Source organism: Globicephala melas, chromosome 2 (genome assembly GCF_963455315.2).
Source record: "Globicephala melas chromosome 2, mGloMel1.2, whole genome shotgun sequence".
Taxonomy (NCBI): Eukaryota; Metazoa; Chordata; class Mammalia; order Artiodactyla; family Delphinidae; genus Globicephala; species Globicephala melas.
In genome coordinates this window covers 19,947,687-19,962,101 of record NC_083315.2, presented here as the reverse complement: position 1 = coordinate 19,962,101, position 14,415 = coordinate 19,947,687, and the positions used below count along the sequence as shown (strand labels likewise).

Genomic DNA, 14,415 nt, shown 5'->3' with positions numbered 1-14,415 from the left:
AAAGACCCAACGCAGCCAAAAATAAATAAATAAATAAATTTATTTATTTTAAATAAAAAATTAAAATGATGACAGAACTTTGTCAACTTTGTTACACAGTATTTACATTTACATTGTATTAGGTATTATATGTAATCTACATGATGATTTAAAGTATATGGGAGGACGTGTGCAGATTATATGCAAATACTAAGCCATTTTATATGAGGGACTTGAGCATCATTGGAGGTCCTGGAACCAATCCCCTGCAGATACCAAGGAAGGACCATAAATGTATTCACAGTATACAACGGGTATTTTCTTATTGAGGATGTAAAATACAAAACACCTTCTTGTATTATAAAAGGACACTTTACAAATATTTCACTCTTAGATTTTTAAGTAAATAGGATTTTCAGATAGTTTTAAGATTAATAATGTATTAACATTTATCTACCGAAAGTAATTTTTCAAGTAGTTTTTGTGATATGTTAGAATAGTATATTAGCAGCCTTAACAAAAAGGAAGTCTAAAACACCTTAGAAATAATATGGAAAGTAACTCATCTTACAAAATGATAAACAATTTACTTTATAAAACTGCAAAGTAGGCTTTAGTTCTGAGTAACAATTTAATATAATATACCATGCAAAACAACTAAATTACCTTGGTTGTTTGGCCTGAGGCAACCCAACACTGGAGCCTACCTGGGCTCTTTGGTGGGGCTAATGGCAGACTCTGGGATGGCTCACACCAACGAGTACCTCCCAGAACTTCTGCTGCCAGTGTCCTAGTCCCCACGGTGAGCCACAGCCACCCCCCACCTCTGCAAGAGACCCTCCAACACTAGCAGGCGTGTGGATGAAACGCTCTTGGTGCTGCAACCAGGAGTCAGTGCTGTGCCTCTGACGTGGGAGAGCCTACTTCAGGACACTGGTCCACAAGAGACCTCTCAGCGCCACGTAATATCAAGCGGTGAAAATCTCCCAGAGATCTCCATCTCAACACCAACACCCAGCTTCACTCAACGACCAGGAAGCTACAGTGCTGGACACCCTATGCCAAACAACTAGCAAGACACAACCCCACCCATTAGCAGAGAGGCTGCCTAAAATCATAAGGCCACAGACACCCCAAAACACACCACTAGACGTGGACCTGCCCAACAGAAAGACAAGATCCAGCCTCATCCACCAGAACACAGGCACTAGTCCCCTCCACCAGGAAGCTTACACAACCCACTGAACCAACCTTAGCGACTGGGGTCAGACACCAAAAACAACGGGAACTATGAACCTGCAGCCTGCAAAAAGGAGACCCCAAACACAGTAAGATAAGCAAAATGAGAAGACAGAAAAACACACAGCAGATGAAGGAGCAAGATAAAAACCCACCAGACCTAACAAATGAAGAGGAAATAGGCAGTCTACCTGAAAAAGAATTCAGAATAATGATAGTAAAGATGATCCAAAATCTTGGAAATAGAATAGAGAAAATGCAAGAAACATTTAACAAGGACCTAGAAGTACTAAAGAGGAAACAAGCAACGATAAACACTACAATAAATAAAATTAAAAATATTCTAAAAGGGATCAATAGCAGAATAACTGAGGCAGAAGAACGGATAAGTGACCTGGAAGATAAAATAGTGGAAATAACTACTGCAGAGCAGAATAAAGAAAAAAGAATGAAAAGAACTGAGGACAGTCTCAGAGACCTCTGGGACAGCATTAAACGCACCAATATTTGAATTATAGGTGTCCCAGAAGAAGAAGAGAAAAAAAAAGGGACTGAGAAAATATTTGAAGAGATTATAGTTGAAAACTTCCCTAATATGGGAAAGGAAATAGTTAATCAAGTCCAGGAAGCACAGAGAGTCCCATACAAGATAAATCCAAGGAGAAACACACCAAGACACATTAGTCACTCAAAAATTAAATACAAAGAAAACATATTAAAAGCAGCAAGGGAAAAATACCACACAAGGGAATCCCCATAAGGTTAACAGCTGATCTTTCAGCAGAAATTCTGCAAGCCAGAAGGGACTGGCAGGACATATTTAAAGTGATGAAGGAGAAAAACCTACAACCAAGATTACTCTACCCAGCAAGGATCTCATTCAGATTTGATGGAGAAATTAAAACCTTTACAGACAAGCAAAAGCTGAGAGAGTTCAGCACCACCAAACCAGCTTTACAACAAATGTTAAAGGAACTTCTCTAGGCAAGAAACACAAAAGAAGGAAAAGACCTACAATAACAAACCCAAAACAATTAAGAAAATGGGAACAGGAACATACATATCGATAATTATCTTAAATGTAAATGGATTAAATGCTCCCACCAAAAGACATACACTGGGTGAACGGATACAAAAACAAGACCCATATATATGCTGTCTACAAGAGACCCACTTCAGACCTAGGGACACATACAGACTGAAAGTGAGGGGACGGAAAAAGATATTCCATGCAAATGGAAATCAAAAGAAAGCTGGAGTAGCAATTCTCATATTAGACAAAATAGACTTTAAAATAAAGACTATTACAAGAGACAAAGAAGGACACCACTACATAATGATTAAGGGATCAATCCAAGAAGAAGATATAACAATTGTAAATATTTACACAACCAACATAGGAGCACCTCAATACATAAGGCAAATACTAATAGCCATAACAGGGGAAATCGACAGTAACACAATCATAGTAGGGGACATTAACACCCCACTTTCACCAATGGACAGATCATCCAAAATGAAAATAAATAAGGAAACACAAGCTTTAAATGATACATTAAACAAGATGCACTTAATTGATATTTATAGGACATTCCATCCAAAAACAACAGAATACACATTTTTCTCAAGTGTTCATGGAACATTCTCCAGGATAGATCATACCTTGGGTCACAAATCAAGCCTTGGAAAATTTAAGAAAATTGAAATTGTATCAAGTATCTTTTCCGACCACAACACTATGAGACTAGATATCAATTACAGGAAAAGATCTGTAAAAAATACAAACACATGGAGGCTAAACAATGCACTACTTAATAACGAAGTGATCACTGAAGAAATCAAAGAGAAAATCAAAAAATACCTAGAAACAAATGACAATTGAGACACAACGACCCAAAACCTATGGGATGCAGCAAAAGAATTCAAAGAGGGAAGTTTATAGCAATACAATCCTACCTTAAGAAACAGGAAACATCTCGAATAAACAACCTAACCTTGCACCTAAAGCAATTAGAGAAAGAAGAACCAAAAAACCCCAAAGTTAGCAGAAGGAAAGAAATCATAAAGATCAGATCAGAAATAAATGAAAAATAAATGAAGGAAACGATAGCAAAGATCAATAAAACTAAAAGCTGGTTCTTTGAGAAGATAAACAAAATTGATAAACCATTAGCCAGACTCATCAAGAAAAAAAGGGAGAAGACTCAAATCAATACAATTAGAAATGAAAAAGGGGAAGTAACAACTGACACTGCAGAAATACAAAAGATCATGAGAGATTACTACAAGCAACTCTATGCCAACAAAATGGACAATCTGGAAGAAATGGACAAATTCTTAGAAAAGCACAACCTGCCAAGACTGAATCAGGAAGAAACAGAAAATATGAACAGACCAATCACAAGCACTGAAATTGAAACTGTGATTAAAAATCTTCCAACAAACAAAAGCCCAGGACCAGATGGCTTCACAGGCGAATTCTATCAAACATTTAGAGAAGAGCTAACACCTATCCTTCTCAAACTCTTCCAAAATATAGCAGAGGGAGGAACACTCCCAAACTCATTCTACGAGGCCACCATCACCCTGATACCAAAACCAGACAAAGATGTCACAAAGAAAGAAAACTATAGGCCAATATCACTGATGAACATAGATGCAAAAATGCTCAACAAAATACTAGCAAAGAGAATCCAACAGCACATTAAAAGGATCATACACCATGATCAAGTGGGGTTTATTCCAGGAACGCAAGGATTCTTCAATATACGCAAATCAATCAACGTGATAAACCATATTAACAAAGTGAAGGAGAAAAACCATATGATCATCTCAATAGATGCAGAGAAAGCTTTCGACAAAATTCAACACCGATTTATGATAAAAACTCTGCAGAAAGTAGGCATAGAGGGAACTTTCCTCAACATAATAAAGGCCATATATGACAAACCCACAGCCAACATCATCCTCAATGGTGAAAAACTGAAACCACTTCCACTAAGATCAGGAACAAGACAAGGTTGCCCACTCCCAGCACTCTTCTTTTTTTTTTTTTTTTTTTTGCGGTACGCAGGCCTCTCACTGTTGCGGCCTCTCCCATTGCAGAGCACAGGCTCCAGACGCGCAGGCTCAGCAGCCATGGCTCACGGGCCCAGCTGCTCATCGCCACGTGGGATCTTCCCAGACCGGGACACGAAACTGTGTCCCCTGCATCAGCAGGCGGACTCTCAACCACTGCGCCACCAGGGAAGCCACTCTTATTCAACATAGTTTTGGAAGTTTTAGCCACAGCAATCAGAGAAGAAAAGGAAAAAAAAGGAATCCAAATCGGAAAAGAAGAAGTAAAGCTGTCACTGTTTGCAGATGACACGATAGTATACATAGAGAATCCTAAAGATGCTACCAGAAAACTACTAGAGCTAATCAATGAATTTGGTAAAGTAGCAGGATACAAAATTAATCCACAGAAATCTCTGGCATTCCTATACACTAATGATGAAAAATCTGAAAGTGAAATTAAGAAAACACTCCCATTTACCATTGCAACAAAAAGAATAAAATATCTAGCAATAAACCTACCTAAGGAGACAAAAGACCTGTATGCAGAAAATTATAAGACACTGATGAAAGAAATTAAAGGCGATACAAATAGATGGAGAGATATACCATGTTCTTGGATTGGAAGAATCAACATTGTGAAAATGACTATACTACCCAAAGCAATCTACAGATTCAATGCAATCCCTATCAAACTACCACTCGCATTTTTCACAGAACTAGAACAAAAAGTTTCACAATTTGTATGGAAACACAGAAGACCCCGAATAGCCAAAGCAATATTGAGAATGAAAAACGGAGCTGGAGGAATCAGGCTCCCTGACTTCAGACTATACTACAAAGCTACAGTAATCAAGACAGTATGGTACTGGCACATAAACAGAAATATAGATCAATGGAACATGACAGAAAGGCCAGAGATAAACCCACGCACATATGGTCACCTTATCTTTGATAAAGGAGGCAGGAATGTACAGTGGAGAAAGGACAGCCTCTTCAATAAGTGAGTAAGATCACTTATAAGAGATTAGATCACTCCCTAACACCATACACAAAAATAAGCTCAAAATGGATCAAAGACCTAAATGTAAGGCCAGAAACTATAAAACTCTTAGAGGAAAACATAGGCAGAACACTCTATGACATAAATCACAGCAAGATCCTTTTTGACCCACCTCCTAGAGAAATGGAAATTAAAAACAAAAATAAACAAATGGGACCTAATGAAATTTCAAAGCTTTTGCACAGCAAAGGAAACCATAAACAAGACCATAAGACAACCCTCAGAATGGGAGACAATATTTGCAAATGAAGCAACTGACAAAGGATTAATCTCCAAAATTTACAAGCAGCTCATGCAGCTCAATAACAAAAAAACAAACAACCCAATCCAAAAATGGGCAGAAGATCTAAATAGACATTTCTCCAAAGAAGATATACAGAGTGCCAACAAACACATGAAAGAATGCTCAACATCATTAATCATTAGAGAAATGCAAATCAAAACTACAATGAGATTATCATCTCACACCAGTCAGAATGGCCATCATCAAAAAATCTAGAAACAATAAATGCTGGAGAGGGTGTGGAGAAAAGGGAACACTCTTGCACTGCTGGTGGGAATGTGAATTGGTACAGCCACTATGGAGAACAGTATGGAGGTTCCTTAGAAAACTACAAATAGAACTACCATATGACCCAGCCATTCCACTACTGGGCATATACCCTGAGAAAACCATAATTCAAAAAGAGTCATGTACCAAAATGTTCATTGCAGCTCTATTTACAATACCCAGGAGATGGAAGCAACCTAAGTGTCCATCATCGGATGAATGGATAAAGAAGATGTTGCACATATATACAATAGAATATTACTCAGCCATAAAAAGAAACGAAATTGAGTTATTCGTAGTGAGGTGGATGGACCTAGAGTCTGTCATACAGAGTGAAGTAAGTCAGAAAGAGAAAGACAAATACCGTATACTAACACATATATATGGAATCTAAGGAAAAAAAAAATGTCATGAAGAACCTAGGGGTAAGATGGGAATAAAGACACAGACCTACGAGAGAATGGACTTGAAGATATGGGGAGGGGGAAGGGTAAGCTGTGACAAAGTGAGAGAGTGGCATGGACATATATACACTACCAAACGTAAAATAGATAGCTAGTGGGAAGTAGCTGCATAGCACAGGGAGATCAGCTCGGTGCTTTGTGACCACCTAGAGGGGTGGGATAGGGAGGGTGGGAGGGACGGAGACGCAAGAGGGAAGAGATATGGGAACGTATGTATATGTATAACTGATTCACTTTGTTATAAAGCAGAAACTAACATACCATTGTAAAGCAATTATACTCAAATAAAGATGTTAAAAATAAGTAAGTAAAATAAAGTAGAATCTCAGCCTTAAAAAAAAAACCAAAAAACTAAATTACAAATAAAAATAAGCACAGAGATATTAGTATCGCAAATGTCCAATTCACTTTATTACCTATCCAAGAAATAAAGTAAATCTTTCCAAGTATGGTTTAAGACAGGCCCCTGTTAGACACAATCTAAGGATATCTATTACAAAAGAACCTGAAGGGACTTCCCTGGTGGGGCAGTGGTTAAGAATCCCCCTGCCAATGCAGGGGACTCAGGTTCGAGACCTAGTCCGGGAAGATCCCACATGCCACGGAGCAACTAAGCTCGTGCACCACAACTACTGAGCCTGTGCTCTACGGTCTGTGAGCCACAACTACTTAGCCCATGCGCTGCAACTACTGAAGGCTGCGCACCTAGAGCCCGTGCTCCACAACAAGAGAAGCCAACGCGATGAGAAGCCTACGCACCACAATGAAGAGTAGCCTCTGCTCACTGCAACTAGAGAAAGCCCATGCACAGCAACGAAGACCCAACACAGCCAAAAATTAAATAAGTAAATTTATTATTAAAAAAGAAAAGAGGGCTTCCCTGGTGGCGCAGTGGTTGAGAGTCCGCCTGCCAATGCAGGGGACACGGGTCCACGCCCCGGTCCGGGAAGATCCCACATGCTGTGGAGCGGCTAGGCCAGTGAGCCGTGGCCGCTGAGCCTGCGTGTCCAGAGCCTGTGCCCCACAACGGGAGAGGCCACAACAGTGAGAGGCCCGCATACCGCAAAAAAGAAAAGAACCTGAAGAAATTTATTGTATCATATGAATTAATTATTATTCTCTAAGTGCAAAGCCTTTTCCATTCAGAGAAGCATTTCAAGTGGATTTTCAATGTTCTTATTAGGTCTTAATACTACTTCTTCATTTAAAAAATTTTAAAGACTTTTCAAAACATCCATTTTAAATATTACACATCTGAGAAGACTAAAGATATAAGTGATTATTGTCTACTAAAAAAAATCACAATGTTTGTTTTTAAGGATATCTTACCTTCTGGTGTTGGTTTGTCTTGAGGAAGATCTGGCATATTTTCATCCAAAAGGTCTGCTAAGGATTGAGAATTTGCCAGCAGCTTCTGATAAGACATAGCAAATTCCTCATACTGTTTATGTCTATCTTCGCTCAGCTCCCCTTTAGAATGTAGAATACGCCTATAAACAAATGATGAAATAATCTGATAATCTTATCAAAATAGATGGGATCATGTATTATTACATTGGGAATGTTCCATAAAATTTGACTTTATCACACAAGCTTATTAACACAATCTTCTTTAACAACTTATTTTTAATACTTAACTTTCATGACGTATCTGAAATTAAAACTTGTACAGCAAATTCACCTAAACAATTAAAGTTTTTTAAACAATTAAATCTTCACATTGGTTCTTCAGAAAACATGAAGTATGATTAACAATTATGCTTGCAGAAGTATAAAATTCAACAGTATACCACTAATTTTTAGTATTTTGTTACAGCCATATTCCCATCAGACATACAAGTTGGTTTTCAAAAACAGCATGTTATAGAAAGAATCAGTATCTTTAAACTTTCACAATGATTTGATTCGAGATTATCTTGAAAAAGCCTACATCTTCCTTGTAGTCAATTCTTAAGCTACTGTGCAAGCACTCGTTATTTATCCATTTAACAAATATTAACTGAGCAAACCCACTTAATCAAGGCCAGGCCGCCCTGAGGAGCAGAGGACACAAGTACTCCTACACTCTGCAAACAGTTCACTAATAAGCCACCCATAATTAGAAATGTAAAACTAACGAAAATTTTCAAATTGTATAAAGTAAAAATTTTACTGTAGTAGTTTAGATGGTTGAAATGTCTATAGCTGGACCCAATTTTTCTACAACTAAATATTTATGTAGTAGTGTAACATCTGAAATTTATAAACCTTAATACAAATACAATATGGATTTCAAAAATCAATTATAAATTGTAAATTAAGTCATTTTCAAAAGTAATATTTAAAAGTATTTTTTATTCCTTGTTTTTAGTTTCCTTATGAACAGTGAAGAAAATGAGAGAGTTCTGTGTGTGTTATCTCCTTAAAGTTATAGAAAATGAAGTAGAAAATCCATCCCTACACTTATTTATCCCTGCTTATTTGAAACAATTTCCAAAGTTTCCCATCTTATCCCATTCTTATCCACAGAAACTTTTGTTTAAATGCTACAATATTCCAAATATCAACATTTTCTATTTTTAGGAATAGTAGTTCCCATTTACAAGCACAAGATAGATCAATACAAAGATCAATTATTATTCATTAAATCTAATTCTTTTTTTCCCCAAATCTGGCCTATTAGGATCGAAAGTGAGAATTTTTCACTCATTTTCTTGTGATTTAAATACACATCAGACAATATCGTTCTACAAATAGATAAGTAAAATGCCAAGATAGTTTAACCATAATAATCCAGGCTAAAAAGTATTCCTCTAACAACACTGTCATTAAGGAAGTTTCTTTCTCTCTTCAAACATATATTTCAGACTAACTTTACAGGCAAAAACAAAGTTTCTTTCAGTAAGTTTTATGAATGAATTTTTTTAAAGCAAAAACCCAGGCATTTAAAAATATTCAAGCCATGAAAGAAATGACTGACAATACTTTAAATGAGCTTGTTAGAACTTTTAATTAGAAGTCATGTCATTTTTGAAGTTAAAAAAGCCATTAAAATTAAATAATTTGAATAAATAATACTCAAAGGCAGGCTACTCTAAAATGTTCTACAATTATTAGGAAAAATGTTAATTAATAAAAACTTGAGTTTATTCAGAAACAATTATGTTAAAAGGGATAATAGTTCCAAGGGATTTCAAAACCTCTAATGACAACTAAGATGCAAAATTATTTCAGCTTGAAATGAAATTGGAAAATATCTCAAAATACCATGAACCTGGAACTTTATTTCTCTAACAAGTTGACATTCTGGTCATCTGAAGAACATACACCCAGTTTAGGTTATACAATATTCACTAAGGATTTATGACATACAAGCTGTAGCAAGGTGGTGACTATTTTATCAGAACAGAAAATGAATTCTTTTTTCCAGTATCAACTTCACTTTCAAAGTTTTGCCTGGGACTTTGCATGGGTAAATTAAAAATGACTGAATTCTATGAGGGGTCCCTTTGTATGCATTCAGTTCCTTTCCATTTCTCCTGGAACCAGTTAAAACTTTGAAGCTTCAGAGATATTCCTCGTCCTCCCAAAACCTCAATTCCACAATTAAACTTTTAACAGTACTAATTTACCTAACTATGTAATTAATACGTGTTTAGGTTATTGTCTAATGAGAATAGTGGGGAGGGCGGTTAGATTTTGGTTGACTGGTTTTCTAATCGAATCTTATACTACGCACTCAGAAAGCAGTACAGGATACCAATGAAATGGCATTAGAAGAGTTCTGTTATACACAAAACTTACATAGTCATATGTATTTTTTCCTTGACCATTTATTTAATATACATTTCCTAAACATCTGACAAATCCTATAGCATGTAATAAGACTATAGACTTCAAGCAAAGAAAGAACTCATCACAGGTACCTGAAAATTCAAAATCCCTAGTCATTTAGAGGTTCTAATGAAATTTAAATGAAACAGTTTCTAGTTAATGTACTACATAAGTCAGTTTTTATAAGTTTATGAAGTCCATATGGAAGTTTTTCAGTTTGATTAAATTTTAGACCTGTATGAGGGAACTAAATATACACAGCACCTTTGACCAGAGTACCTTTTCTGTACATCAGTATAAATCTCACCAAAATTTCTTATGTAAATTCCATGGGAATATATCACTAAGCAAAATCAAGCTAAAGATATGATTCATAACATATCACTTTAATTACAATCTCTTCAGAAACACATCTATTACACAAAGCTGCTTTGAAGCCATTATTCTGAGACTGTCATAAACCAGAGGTCAGCAAACTTTTACTGCAAAGCGCCAGATAATAATTATTTTAAGCTTTGCAGACCATATGGTCTTTGTTGCGACTACTCAACTCTGCTGATATAGCACAAAAGCAGCCACAGACAATATGTAAACAAACGAGTGTGACTATGTTCCAATAAAACTTTATTTATGGACACTGAAGTCTGAACATCACATAGTTTTACTATTTCACAAAATGTTCTTCTTTTGATTTTTTTGAACCATGTAAAAAAGTAAAGACCATTCTTAGCTCACCGGCTGTACAAAAACGAGTGGTGGGCCTAATCTGGCCTGCAGGCCATAGTTTGCCAATCCCTGTCATAACTGGAGATAACTAAGTATCACTGTTAAATAGATTATAAACAAGTTCATTCTCTCTCCTGGTATCACGGAACAATAGGGAGGAAATAGTACCATAAAGATATGAAAAGTAAGCAATGAAAACAAAACTAATTCCAAGTCTTATTCACTGTAATAAAAAAAATAAGAAAGTAGACCTCCTTCACCCAAAATATGAGATATCACTATCTGGGAGGACCCCCTAAGGTATATCAATCCTTGATTTCTGGAGTGTTTTTTATATTATATTTAATATTAATTTAACTTAATATTGTAAAACTGACAGAAAATTTCAAATAGTCCATTCTGGAATCTAGCATTATATCTCATAAGTAAGAAAAGCCACACATGCCTCAAAAAATTCTAGTATTGAGACATTCGGTTTTCTTTTTTTCCATTTTTTTCATTTTTATTGTTACTGCCTGACTTTCTTGCTATTTCTTTTATTTTGTACAGTGTTTATTCTGTTGTTTTGTATTGTTTTTAAAAATGAATTTTTAAAATAACCCATGAAAGTTTAAGAAGTTTAACATACAAATTTTCAAAATCATAAAAAGGCACAAAGAGAAATTCTCATTCAAAAACCTTTCTGAAGGATTGAGCAGGCAATATACTATTAATAGTGAACTAACATTTATTGAATACTTACAATGTGCCAGATACTGTTTTTAAATGCTTTTACACATATGAGTTCACTGCATTGCTCACATGTACCTCAGAGGTAGAGTACTATTGTTATCCCATTTTACAGAAGAGAAAACCAAAGCACAGAGATGTGAGGTAACTTGCCCAAAGTTACAGAATGAGTAAATGACATCTAAAACTTGAACCCAAGCAGTCTGGCTCCAAAGTCCATTCTCATAACTACTGGATTATACTGCCTCTCAAATAAAATTTAAATTATCCACTTGGTACCTTATTTTGAATTAGGATGTCTCTCAAATGCATATCAAAGGCAAGCCTTCCCACATTGAGGTTCTTGTTTTATATTCTCTTTTGGGTCCTTCTTTTGTTTGGATTTGACTTTGTTAAGTCCTGAGTAGCTAATGAGTTTACTAGACACCTTAGGACTTCCCTGGTGGCGCAGTGGTTAAGAATCTGCCTGCCAATGCAAGGGACACAGGTTCAAGCCCTGGTCTGGGAAGATTCCACATGCCACAGAGCAACTAAGTCCATGCGCCACAACTACTGAGCCTGAGCTCTAGAGCCCACAAGCCACAACTACTGGGCCACGGGCCACAACTACTGAAGCCTGCGCACCTAGAGCTTGTGCTCCGCAACAAGAGAAGCCACCATAATGAGAGGCCCGTGCACCACAACCAAGAGTAGCCCCCGCTCACCGCAACTAAAGAAAGCCCCCGCACAGCAACAAAGACCCAACACAGCCAAAAACAGAAAAACAAAAAAAACAAAAAAGAGTAGCCCCTGCTCGCCACGACTAGAGAAAGTCCACGCACAGCAACAAAGACCCAAATGCAGACAAAAATAAATAATTAATTTTAAAAATATATAACATTAAAAATAATAATAAAAAAATAAGTACTAAATGCAGATGAAAATGAGTACTATGGAAGATGTGAAAAATACAGAGTGAAAAGGTAGGGAAGAACCTGATTCTATCATTTGCTATCCAAGTCACATTGGGCAAGCTCTTTAATCCCTAAATCGGATCTATCACCTTCAAAATACAGGTATTTCTTTCAAGGGTACTGTGAGGATCAATTGAAATCATACATCTGATGCACTATATCAATGTAAAACAGTATTTTCATGAAAAAAAAAAATGCCAGAGCTCACTGCAGAAAAAGCAAGAACTTCAAGGCCAAGTATTATTTTGATCTTCTATTAGCCAAGTTAAAAAAGAAAAAAATCTTGAAAAGACCACAGAAAATCCATTTTAGCTTTGTTCTTATGCAGTCATGCAAAACAACATAGAACACATGGCCAAATCTTGAAAAAATAACCATGAAGCAGACCCATGAAAAACTACTAGGTTTCACTTTTCATCTCCTTTAGCGCTCTATCAAATTCTCATGAGAACTTAAATTTTCTTGTGGTTTCATTTTAGAATTTGGTTACAGATGTTGTACAATCTTATATGAAGAGAGACTAGAGCAACAGTTAAGCATAACTGTACCCAAAGATTTATTAACCAACTATGTCAAAGTCTTTGACTCAGAATTAGAAATTATCTGGAAGGAGGTAATAATTTTGAAGCATTTATAAAATTGTTAAAGCCTCTGTAAGTCTAAAGCACAGTGATATAACATTTTAATAGTGCTTAAACATTACTACACAATTTATTAAACAATCTCCCTGTAAAGGCAAGGTACAACTTATCTGGAAAGAATGTGAAAGGTAAAAGCAACACTATTTAAATTCAGGTTGATGTGTTTTCAGATTTCAACACTGTTAAAGTAATGCCTCATGAATTTGCAATAATAAAAGAAACCTCTAGCGAGGGCGGGTGATAAATTGGGAGACTGGGATTGACATATATACATTAATATGTATAAAATGGATAACTAATAAGAACCTGCTGTATAAAAAAGTAAAATAAAATGCAAAAAAAAAAAAAAGAAACCTCCCTGGTTTTATTAACACGGGAAAAGCCTACATTCTACCTACATTTTTCTTCCTTACTAAACTTTAAATCATTTACTGCTGTTGGACTGAGCATGCAATCAGGAAGGTCATAATTCACCAGTACTGAAAAGAGAAACATACCCCCACTCCCACCAATTAATAAGGGAAAAAAAAGAAATTAAGACACTTGAGAATTATTCAAGCAAGAATTCTGACTTAATATCTGAATTCATGATTTCACTATACTGCTAGAAATGAACTGTTACACAATTAACATCAAGTTACATCTAATAAAATTAAATCATTTATTTACCCGATTTTTATTAAATGCCAAAAAAATACTAGATTATGTTACCTTAATGAGAATAATATCTCAAAGTACAAAGCATTTCAAGTATAAAGAGCACTGAACATAAAAAAAAAAAACTTAGCAAGAAGTAAAGCTATTAATTCTAAATTGGCAAATATTACTAAATGATCTTTTAAATGTGTAAATATTAATTCCCCAGATCAATCACTTAACCAAATGCATTTTAAAAATAAGATTTGTACTTAACGTATGAAAAGCTTATAAATTCAAATTTATTAGAATTCACCCAACGCTAGGGTCAATTGTACTGCTAGCTGACAACTGTAAATCCCTCAGGGGGCTAGAAACAGAAGTAGCTATCTAAAATCTATCAGCCGAGATGACAGCTGAGATTCGATAGGTCTTATTCAGTCACCGTCTTCATTCATTCATTACAGTGTTTTTAAGAAAACACCAGAGATTTTATTACTCTATTTTTTTTAATTGGTTAAATCAATTTTTAAGTAAAGACTTTAATGAGTACAGACTAACACTT

General features: G+C 35.7%; 1 protein-coding gene across 4 annotated transcripts in view; it reads right to left on the bottom strand.

Moving 5' to 3' along the window:
• UPF2 (UPF2 regulator of nonsense mediated mRNA decay) overlaps nucleotides 1-14,415 on the bottom strand; it is a 213,275-nt gene that overhangs the window by 186,167 nt on the left and 12,693 nt on the right. For all 4 annotated transcript variants that reach the window (XM_060293309.2, XM_060293311.2, XM_070044821.1 and 1 more), the window contains exon 4: nucleotides 7,682-7,842. In XM_060293309.2, coding sequence (XP_060149292.1) covers nucleotides 7,682-7,842 — 161 coding nt within the window. The remainder of the gene's footprint in view (nucleotides 1-7,681; nucleotides 7,843-14,415) is intronic.